Source organism: Hippopotamus amphibius, chromosome 5 (assembly GCF_030028045.1).
Source record: "Hippopotamus amphibius kiboko isolate mHipAmp2 chromosome 5, mHipAmp2.hap2, whole genome shotgun sequence".
Lineage (NCBI taxonomy): Eukaryota > Metazoa > Chordata > Mammalia > Artiodactyla > Hippopotamidae > Hippopotamus > Hippopotamus amphibius.
Window position 1 is genome coordinate 146013014 of NC_080190.1, and position 12051 is coordinate 146025064.

Genomic DNA, 12051 nt, shown 5'->3' on the forward strand with positions numbered 1-12051 from the left:
CTTGGTGACTAGTAGGAAAATTCACCTGCTAAATAAATTGGCAAACAAAAAAACCATTGAAATCTTTAAAATAGCACATCTTTGTTTTGAAAGAATATATTCTTCATACTTTTTTATAATTGTAATTCATGTTATCCCAAAGTTAGAATCACTACTGTAAAACCTTCAGAACTCTCGAGAATAAGGATTTGATGAACTTTAATTTGGTTTTAGCCCTTTGGTATTCTTATTTTTCAATCCATCGTTGTATTTTTAATGGATTTCAGCTTCTGTATGCACTTCCTGAAAAAAATATTTCTTACTCAAAATAATTAACGACCTGAATTGCCTTTTGCCACATTTAGATAAAATATAAAAGAAAAGGTAAGTATAAATAATGCTATTAAAAACACCTATATTCTCTTCACTGAAAATTTAAAAGCTGTTAACACGTGTTATATTTACTTTCAATCTTCAGAAAGAAAATATTACAGGAACAGCTGTAGTTCTCTCTAAGCACCACGCTCAGTGCTAGTCCCCTTCCAACTTCCCCAGAGGCAATCACAATAATTAATTTTGTGTGTATTCTTTTATGGCATTTGAATATCTTTTGTATATAACACACATATGGTAATTTTGCCAGTTTTTTAAGTTTACAGATGAGCTATTACATTGTAAATATCATTTGCATCTTACTTTTGTCATTCAGCATTCATTCTGAGAAATATTTATATGGTTTTATGTACATCTAATTCATCACTTTAAAATACTTCATGGATACACCAATTTATTTGTTCCTCTGTTGATGGGTGTTTACATTGTTTGCAAGTTTTTTGTTTTTACACATGACTGTATTGAGCTTTCTTGTACAAATCTACAATAACATACATGCTAGCGCTTATTTAGGGTTTATACCTACGTGTGAATTAATGGGTATATAGTCAGTTCATTAGATGACCAAATTGCTCCCCAAAGTGGCTGTACCTCAAGCAGGTATGAGAGCACCATATTCCCCACATCTTTGCCAACACTTGATATTATGAATTTTCTAATTTTGGTCAATCTGATGAGTGTAAGAAATTATCTTGTCATTACTTTAATGTTGTCTATTCCCTGATTAGTAATGCACAGGAATATCTTCTTTATGTTTCTTGGACATTTAGATTATTTCTTCTCTTGCAAATGCTTGTTAACATCTTTTATCCACTTATCAGGTTGTCTTTTTTTCTATCGACTTGCGCTGTATATTGTATATTATGTTTGCCAGTCCTTTGCACACGTCTTCTCCCACTGTATCACTTATGATTTGTTCTAGTATCTTGTCCATGGAAACATTTAAATCACTGATTTGTTTTAATTTATTTATCTTTTCCTTTATGAATAACCATGGCTTTTTGTATCTTATTTAAGAAATCCATCTCTACATAAAGTCACTAAGGTATTTGGTTATGTTTTCTTCTAAAATTTTGAAGTTTTGTTTTTCATTCTTAGCTATTTAAATTCATGTGGAATCTATGTTTTGTGTGATGTTATATAAGTAGGGTGACTGTGTTGTTTATCAATCAAATCTGGCTACCTTTAAGAGTGAATGGAGAACATTCATTATGAAATGCTGGGCCAGCAAGTATAAACCTGGAAAAACTGAGGCACTTTAGGATGGGTATCACCCCAGATAAAGTAATCATATCCTATTTCAAATGGAAAGTGTTCACTGCACTATTGTACAGTTTATTCTTTTCTCATGAGTTTGTGATGGCAGTTCTGTCATGGTCTAAGTTACCTTATGGAAATATCTATTTAATTTCTTTGTCATAAGAATGATTTTCCTTTCCTTACATCATTCCTTACTTTGAGTCAGATAATTCTTTCCACTAATCTCTGTGAATACAGATTTAAAACATGAAGCAGTGTACAATATTCAATTGAAAAAAAGTACCATTGCTAAACAAATGTCTTTTTCCCTGCTCGCTTTGTAGGCTTTTTGTTTATATCTTTTAGAAGATAGGCTCATTTTTCTCTGAGAAAGATCTGAGTTCATAACAACAGATTCTGTGTTTTTTCATTTTAATAATGTTATTTAAATTTATCATTTTCAGGATCCTATGAAGAAAGCACAATTCTAACCATATCAGGTTCAGGATTTTCTCCTAGTTCAACAGTATCAGTCTCAGTTGGACCAGCAGGTTGCTCTCTTCTTTCTGTGAATGGTAGGTTCTTTTAAAATGATTATTTTTGAGTCTAATTGTTTTTGTCTAAGAGAAAGTAGAATCAAAGAGCAGTGTTACAGTAATGATTTTCCTACAGAGTACTTTTAGGGTCATGAAATTGGCAAGCTCCTCCGGATAAATACCTTACCTTTTTAATCTTTGGATATGACCATAGACTAATGCTAGCACTGTTGTACGTTGTCTTTATCCCATAACAGTTGATTTTTGTTCTTTTTTCGCCCATAAAGTGATTACATGAAATCTTTCCTTCTTTGGTGTGTCACTGGGACACAAAAATACGTGAATTCCTGCTCTGATATTCCATGGTCCCCTCTGCCCAGGCTTTAAAAATGCCATATTAGTCATAGCAAGAGGACATAGCCTCCTAGTCCAAAAGAACCTCTGTGCATTGATGTAGAATTTAAAGATTGTTCATATTTTCTATTCATAAGAAAGTGAGGACCATAATTTTTTATTTACCTAAAAATTCTCTTTCATAATCCTAGGCATTTTCCTTAATTTTAGTAAGTTGAAATTACATAAGCAAATTTATCTTCCATATCATTTAAGTTGTTTTAAATTTACATCTTCTATGGATTCTTGAGATCTAATAATCAATATTATTATATTGTATATAATAATGATGGTGATGATGTGCACTGTATTATAAATGCACATATTCTGTCCTAAATGAAGTGAAGAATATGTTTTTCACTTAGTTTTTGATCACTCTTCTTGTTGAAACCTAATATTTTACTCAGTTTGGGATGTTAACAATATATTAGACCAAAATTTTCAGAATTATTGATATAAATGATCTTATAGATTAGGATTTAAAATTGTTATTATAGTAACTTTTTTGCCACAGTAGTACTCAGGAGCAAATTGTTTACTTTGCTTTCATTATTGTTTTACCTTATTCTTTTCTAGGAGTATCTGATTCATAACATAAGGTAGTTTGTAAAAGTTTTGCTGCCATTAATATATGAATAGTTTTCCTCAGATACGTTTTTTGGAGTATAAAAATGAAGGCCACTGTTTATATTTGCAAATATAAAATTTCAGTAATTTTATCTAACAAAAACATTTCTTGACCATTTTCTTCTTCTTTTATTATAAGAAAATGAGATCCAGTGCCAGATTCTGAAGGGAAGTGCTGGACGTTTCCCAGTTGCTGTGTCCATAGCTGATGTTGGACTAGCACAGAATGTAGAGGAGGAGGAATTCCACTTCATTTATCAGAGTCAGATCTCACACATCTGGCCTGCTTCTGGAAGCCTAGCAGGTAATAGTTAATGGTTCCAAAGAAAATTGCATACATTTCCATCATTTCAATGAACTATTTCTAGAACAGGGTGAAGGAAGAGGACTCCAAAGCTTCTTCATGTAGAACAAAGGAGACTCCTCTTTTAGAAGGCACAGTGATTCAATGGATGACTAATTCTTTTGTTTCTTATGAAGCACAAGTCAGGGGGATTGCTTCTACTTACATCTTAGGTTATTGAATTAATATCATCAATTATTACATGTTTCTATAACAAGCTCATTAATTATGTCAAGATAAGATTTATTAGTTATTATTCTGCTTACCAGCTGCTCCATTTGTAATCACAGTCTCAGTGGAGCTACATGACCCAGAAAAATTTCTGGGAACAAATCGGGGAAAGGGAGGCTGATGCAGAAGATGCAAACAAAATAACACGTTTTTTCTCTCCTGCTTCATTTCCTTTGTGTTTTGTTGTTTGTTTGATCATGCTTAGTTTTGGATTTTGTGCTTTGGCCTTGATCTTTTTGGTGTGTCGTGTGTTTATTTTATGTTACTTTTATTTTGTTGGAACTTTTCTCTTAGTTTTTCTTTTAATACTTACAGGTATTAAAATTTGGGATCTTTTAAGAGTCTTAATTCACTCTCATTTCCCACTGGTTGAGTAAAGAGAAGTAGCATAATTTCTCTTTAGGATGAAAAAGACAGTATGGAAAATAGCAGTTGCTGCTGGTAATGTCCAAAAGCAAATGTTAGTTGCAAATTTATGTTATTTCATTAAATCACTTTGCCCAGCCCCTTTACGGCTCCAGATTCCAGAGCTCAGACTTGGGTATGTGGTGGTGATTATATGTATCTTGAAGCTGATCCTTGATCTATTTGCCAACCCATCTCTTGGATGATTAGACAGTTCTTGACTGATGAATTAGATTACTGCCAAAGTGTCTTTTTGTTGTAGTTAATCTATTGTGTTTTTGTTGTTGTTGTTGTTTGGTTTTGTGTTTTTACTTATGAAGGTGGTACTCTTCTGACTCTATCTGGATTTGGCTTTAATGAAAATTCAAAGGTATTAGTTGGAAATGAAACCTGCAATGTAATTGAAGGGGATTTGAATAAGATAACCTGCAGAACACCAAAAGTAAGGCATCTGATTTCAGTCATTTTTTTCCTAAGTCTGAAATTGTATGAATTAAGGAACATCTCAGTAGAGGGTTAAACAAATGCCTTATTTACCTAGCAAATGCAGAGTTTCACTTATGCTCTTTAACAATTATTTCTTCAACATCTTTATGCTGAGATCCGAATACAAAATATTATCTCCACATTCTAGATACCTAACATCATTGAGGAAGACAGACACATAAACCAATGTTAAACAGTGTGTTCCATTTGAAATGATAGAAGTAGACAGTAAATGAAGATAAAATACAGTGGGGAGAGGGTGTCAGGAAGAGTTTCATGAAAACGTTGATATCCTATCAGAGGTGGAAGGATGGTGAATGGGAGTTGACCAGGTAAATCCAAGAATGAAAAATATATAGCAGTAATAAATAGTCTAAAAAACTCAGGGAAGCAAATCTGGACATTTTGGGTTTTTTTTTTAAGGAATATATGTTTTAAATATGTTAAAGTTTCAGTTTGTTGGCAAAACACACACAATGTGAAGTATCCCATGGGATATTACATTTTAGGGCATTTTAATTGCTCTTTATTTTTAAAAAATAGTGTTTAAATTTAAACCAAGGCTCTGTTTTACTTATATGCAAAAAGGTGGTGAATTCAGTCACTAATATTTAAAAATGTAGCAGATTAAGGGTGGGTATTATTATGTAGTTGATGTGTAGGAAAAGTGAATTTGAGCATGTGTTGGACTGAGTGATGGAGATGAGAATCTGAGGGATATAGTAAATTAAAGTTTTGTTTAACTTATGTCATTCAGTTAAACACTGAGTGTGCACTAAGTAAATACTAGATTCTGGGAAAACGATTTTTCCTCATTGGGAATTGTATAGGTGCTGTATTGGTGAAAGCACCAAATATTTTTCTTAGGTTTTAGTCTTGGATTCTGGAACTATGTCAGCAAAAGATATAATAATGTCATTTGTCTGTGAGGAGGAATAAAAATTACATTCAAGACTATTTTAAGAGCAGAAAACTCAAAACTTTTAGTATTGTATGCTTTATTAATTAGAGAATCACTTGTCCAGAACATCTGAACTATATTGCAGAGCCCTGGGAGATCCAATACTATAGATGCATTTGAATTGATCATAAACACCCACAAAACCACTATATCACACAGCTTTATCTAAAGAATTCAAATATGTAACCTGCATTTGAACACCAAACTTTCTAAAGATCTGATAATTAACTCTGATTCATGACTTTGAAAAAAAACAACAACAAAAAAAACAGCTTTGGAAGTTTATTTTGAATAATTCTGTTTGGTTTTAGCCATTGAATTTCTGTATCTCAACATTTAATATTTTCTAATTGTTTTATTTTTTTCATCTTTTTTCAGAGAAGTGAGGGTATAGTTGATATTTCAGTTATTACCAGTGAATTTCAAGCCATGGCAAAGAATGCTTATAGCTATAACTGTTTACAGACTCCAGTTATAACTGATTTTAGTCCAAAAGTGCGGACAATACTGGGTAAGAAATTCTTCAATAAGATATTAGTCCTTTGATATACATATATTATATATATATACACACATATATATACTATTTCTAAAAAGGCTTTTGAAGCAGTTTCTCCCGCAGTTGTGTTTCTTAAAGCAAAACCTGTCACAGGTTTTCTTTTTCTAACCATAAATTGGTCTATTTATTACATCACTTTGAACAGGTGCAATAAGAAGAAAAATACAAATTTTTAAAGTTCTGTGCCGTCTCTTTTTCCCTGTTGAACAATTAAACATGAATTTTATCTCCAGTTGATAGTGGCAGCTATCAACTCTTTCACTGGTTTTCTTTTGTCTCTGAAAGTGTTAGAATTTCCTAAATCCAATGAAAGATAAGAGATGAATTGGTTTACTTAATATTCAGATTTCTCACTAGATAATACATTGACTCTTTTCGTAAAACTTTTCTTTTAAAATAATAGGAGAAGTTAATTTAACAATTAAGGGTTATAACTTTGGAAATGAACTCACACAAAACATGGAGGTCTATGTTGGAGGAAAATCCTGCCAGGTCTTTCACTGGAACTTCACAGATATTAGATGCCTTTTGCCCAAGTTGTCTCCTGGAAAGCATGATATCTGTGTAGAAGTCAGAAACTGGGGTTTTGCTTCAAAAAGGTATGATAATGACCATAAACTTGATAGAGTTGTGGAACACATGGTGCTAATGTATTGGGATAAGAAGAGAAATAGTCATTAACCTTATAATATTTCAGTTGTTCTCTTCACCTTTCTACAATTCCTTTTGCAAAAGATTTTGAAAATATCTCATAAAGTGCAACATGATGCTTAGGTTTGAGACCAGTACCACTCAGATTAGGTTGTAAAATTCTCTGCAGAACTAGGTTTATGTATATGTTACATGATTTTCATTCATTCTGGAAATACTTATCAAAGAGTTACGAGGGGGCAGGCACTGTCTCAGTGCTGGATTTATAGTAGGGAATAAACCTTAATGATGCCCACAATTGTGTTGGGGAGGCAGATTTCAAACAGAAGATTACATCAATAACTTGATCATAAATGTGAAAAAGGCTATGGATAAGAGGTCTCAGGTGCTGCAAGAACATATAATAGAGAGAGTTAACTTTTCCTGAGGAACTAGGAAGAGTTCTCTGAAAAGGTGACAACTAAGTCAAGAAATGGATAGGAGCTGCCAGGCAAAGGAGAGGATGGAAAGAATCTGCCTCCAACTCAAATTTTCCTTTAGGTAGGTGTTTAGTATTTTCTTCCCTGAAGCTGTTTGCCAACTGGTAAAATTGTAGTCCTGGAATTCCTGGTTTAGAATAAAAAAAAAAAAAGAGTAAACTGGAATTTAGGGATTAAAACAAGACAAGTAAAACTGATGTCAGAGTAGGAGGAGAGCTCATTGCAAGAGAATCTTGTGGGAGGTGAAGGAAAATGAGCAACGGTAAACATAAACCTCAAAGCTGCACCCCGTGTTAGATTCACAGGGCAGAGCTCACATGGTTGTAAAAGAGCTGTTGGCTTGTGCTTTGCCTTGATGATATAATGGGTGGAATTGACAGCATACAAAACTGGGTATTGGGCTGGTGGTTCAAGAAATACCATTTCAGTTATGATGAGGAAGTTAAAGTTAACACAGAGACTCATTTAAGTTATGGTGGGAGCTGGGATGTGCAAGTCAACTCTTCTGTGTCAGGTCAGAAAAGCATTGTACATTTTGATGGCCTCCTAGCAGATACACTGTCCGTAACATAGCAAAATAAATTTAAAACCCTCTCGTTGAAATAGTGGGATAGGAGATCATGACAGGTTTCCAACAAACATATAATGATAAATTCAAATTAATTGCACAAACCTTTAATTACTTATATTAGATGTATGAAATTTCATTACTATTCATTTTTATAGATAATGCTGCTTTTATGGGTTTTGTTTTTGTTTTGTTTATGCCTTTATGTTTTATTCTAATGAATGTATAAAATATTTTAAAGGATTTCATGTATTTCTTGTGACCTCAGTTCTCATAACCATATTTTTCCCAGAATATCTTAAGATCTTCCATCTCAAATTTCTGCCATGGGATTTTCAGAAATCTAATTTTCATATTTAGGGAAACAACTATTATATATGTATACGATCCAACCAAATTGAGGTCATGATAATTATCAAATTTTCTAGTCTGAAAAAGTTAATATCTAATTAAATATTCAATTACTTTCTCTTAAATGAATCATATCCTAAGAAGAGTTTAACAACATGACCCCATGGAATGCTCGCTGAAATATCAGTTTTTCTTTTGCAGAGACAAATTAAATGCTTCTATACAGTATGTTTTGGAAGTGACCAACATGTTTCCACAGAAGGGCTCCTTATATGGTGGAACTGAAATCACTATAATGGGTTTGGGATTCAGCACAATACCAGCTGAGAACACCGTGCTCTTAGGTAAGAGTTTCGTCCTTACAGGAGTACTGTTATTTTTCTCATCTTAAAAGATGTGCTCTAAGTGCTGAGCTATGATACAAATACTCTCCATCATGGAAGCTTTATTTTTCTGTGAACATATAAAATGTTAAGTGTATTTGGTTATCTGGTAAAAAGAAACTAAATAACTGCATTTGGTTTCAATAAATAATTACTGAATCGTGTGTATAGAACACTTTAAAAAGGAGAGGTCTCTGTTCTAAAACTAATAAGTACTTGAACATGACTGCTATCTGAAAAAAAGTACCAAAGATCCTACTGTGTAATGTGGAGCTTCTGTAGGGTCTTGACTGTTTCCTAACTATACTTCCTCTCTATTTTACAAAAAGTATTTGAGAAAATGGTTCTTCCCCCCATCTTTATTCTTTCCAGGGTCCTTCCCTTGCAATGTGACATCATCATCAGAAAATGTCATAAAATGCATTGTTCATTCAACAGGGAATATATTCAGGATTACCAACAATGGGCAAGATTCAGGTATCAGACAACATTTATCTATTGTAAATAATGGAGGCATGTTACCTTGGAATTAATTTGATCTTTACTTATAATACTGCAAAGTACTCAGAGAATAAGTATTGCTATTTCTTTGTGTGATTTGTTAATAGTTTGTCTAGAATTTATCCACTTGACATAGGGGGCCACATATAGAATGAATCAGTGGATTAAAAGGCTAGACTTAAAATTTCCAAGTTCAGAAATTGCCATTTGGTTTTACTGCAGTACAGAACCTCCTGAATTACTATAGTTTGTTTTCGGTTGTGGGTTTCTGAGTAAGTATTCAAATTAAAATTATATAGATTTTTGCATGCCTCAATGCCTGAGAAAATGTTTATGTTTAAAGGATTGATCATGGCTTTTAAAAATATTCCATGTGGTATTTCCAAATAACTTGTTTCTTGATTCTGATTTTTTTTAAATTGTCTCTCAGTCATCAGTTTTGGAGTTGTGTGGTTTATCTTTTCCTTAGCTTCTCATTATCTTACTTTCCATTATTTCTGTTTATTATTTCTACATGTTTAAATTAGGCACATAAAAGTTTTACAGTGTTAATTAAAAAGTTTTTTCACTAGTGGCTGTATAAAAAGGCAATATTTTCAAAGATGATTATTAAGAATTTTTATTGCTTTTCCTTTTTTCTTTAAAAATATAACTCAATTCTTGCTCCCAGTACATGGATTAGGTTATGCCTGGTCACCATCAGTCTTAAATGTGTCTGTGGGCGACACAGTGACATGGCATTGGCAAGCACATCCATATCTCAGGGGAATCGGATATAGAGTTTTCTCTGTCTCCAGTCCTGGAAGTGTAATTTATGATGGCAAAGGATTTACCAACGGAAGAGAAAAATCTGCATCAGGTTTGTTTCCACTTTGTTGCATTTTGCATCGTGCTTCTTTTTCCCAGATATAATAAAAAGAAATTTGTTTAGGGACTTCCCTGGTTGTCCAGTGGTTAAGCCTTTGCCTTCCAATGCAGGGGATGTGGATTTGATCTCTGGTCAGGGACCTAAGATCCCCTATGCCTCCTGGCCAAAAAACGGAAAATGTAAAACAGAAGCAATATTGTAACAAATTCAGTAAAGGCTTTAAAAATGATCCACATAAAAAAAAAGTCTTTAAAAAAAAGAGATTTGTTTAGATTTAAGATAGTTTTGCATAAATAATATGTACAAATACACAAAATCGATTAGTTGGCATTTTATTGCTATAGTAAAAATGTTACAAATGTATAAAATATTCTAAGTGAATGTCAGCAAGGTATTTTATGCATCAGAGATGAATTCTGATATCACAAATATCTTTTTTCATTCTGGAATGATCAACCAATTTAAAAATATACCTAAACAAGCAAACTACAAAGAAAATTGGAATATGTGTTTTAATCATAGTAATCTGATAGCAAGTAATGAATTTCTGTTAATTGTAATCAGCTTTAAAATCAGTCCTTCCCCCAGGACAACTTAGTGTAAAGTGTGCCTTTTAAACTGCCTGTTTTGTTCTCCACGTGTAGCAGTTTGAACTTTGCACTTACGAACACAAACTATTTTTTATTGCACATTGAGTTCTTTAAGATTCAGTAAATTATGCCAGACTTGCCGTGGTTTTTTAGAAAAACTAATGCTGGATCTCGCCTTCCTGAAATGTAATTTTGTTATACAAGACAGCTCTTTTATAGTCACTTTATAGTGATTTTCTTAGTACTTCCTGTTGAAATATCACATGCATGAAAAATAAGAAACTTGCCATTCAAATTTCTTCTCAAAGCTGCATTAATTGCTTGTATTTATTATGTACAATCTCATTTTATGGCAGGTTCATTTTCTTACCAATTTACTTCACCTGGAATCCATTATTATAGCAGCGGGTATGTTGATGAGGCGCGATCCATTTCTCTCCAGGGAGTCATTAACGTTTTACCAGCTGAAGCCAGGCACATTCCCCTGCTCCTGTTTGTGGGTGGCACTGAAGCCACATATGCTCAGGGTAAGGAGGCTAAAGATGGAAACCCTGTCACTTCGGTGACCCAGGGTACGTGCTGCCTTTCTGAAGTAGGAGGCAGATGAGTGGGTCTAACTGTCTCTTACTCGCCACATGACCTTAAATAGGTTGGGACTGCTCTGAGGCTAGAATTTATTCTATAAAAGAAGGATCGTGTTAATGCTGCCCTGCCAGTCTCCCAGGATCCTTGTGTGCCTTAAGTGAGATGTAATGTGAAAAAGTTCCAATACTCAGTATGTGCCTGGAAGTATTTTAAAATGTGAGATGATGTTATTGTTTTACTTTCCCCACAGGATCTGGCCTTAGACAAGTTGAAAAATAAATTAACTTTATATTCACTCTTTATTATCTTTGTCCAGGTCTTTCTTTTAACTTTATATTGCCTGGGCTCCTCTTGTAATTTAAAAAAAAAAAAAAAAGATTTGCCAGAATATAAACCACCATCATCAAAATAGAGTGATGCAGTCTGAAAACAGTTCTTGTTTTAGAATATTATCCATGACTTACAGGCAGTTCTTTTGTCTAAAGGAGGACCTGTGAATTCACACTTGGGAAGCTCTGTGGCAGGCTGCCTAGCAACAGAACCTCTGTGTGGTCTGAATAATACCAGGGTTGAAAATTCAGATAGATTGCTCTTTGAGCTTTCAAGTTGTTTTTCACCATCTATAAGCAACATTAGTCCATCCATCGGAACACTAAATGAATTGATAACAATTACTGGACGTGGCTTCAGTAATCTCACATGTGCTAATAAGGTAAGAATATAAAGATCTTTTTACTTCTGTATACGCAATAAAAGGATGATGTTTCATCCATAACCTCGTAGTTTCATTCGTAACAGCTTAATTGTGATATAATTCACATACCGTACAACTCACCCATTTAGCGTGCATGATTCAGAAGCTTTTAGTGTATTCACAGAGCTGTGCATCCATCACCACAGTCAATTTTAGAACATTTTCATTA

General features: G+C 33.4%; 1 protein-coding gene across 1 annotated transcript in view; it reads left to right on the forward strand.

The window, feature by feature from the left end:
• PKHD1L1 (PKHD1 like 1) overlaps positions 1-12051 on the forward strand; it is a 154188-nt gene that overhangs the window by 66096 nt on the left and 76041 nt on the right. Inside the window, exons 28-37 of the mRNA XM_057736239.1 lie at positions 2076-2186; positions 3307-3471; positions 4467-4588; positions 5972-6104; positions 6556-6751; positions 8403-8545; positions 8957-9061; positions 9756-9944; positions 10900-11070; positions 11614-11840. Of these exons, the coding sequence (XP_057592222.1) occupies positions 2076-2186; positions 3307-3471; positions 4467-4588; positions 5972-6104; positions 6556-6751; positions 8403-8545; positions 8957-9061; positions 9756-9944; positions 10900-11070; positions 11614-11840 (1562 nt within the window). The remainder of the gene's footprint in view (positions 1-2075; positions 2187-3306; positions 3472-4466; positions 4589-5971; positions 6105-6555; positions 6752-8402; positions 8546-8956; positions 9062-9755; positions 9945-10899; positions 11071-11613; positions 11841-12051) is intronic.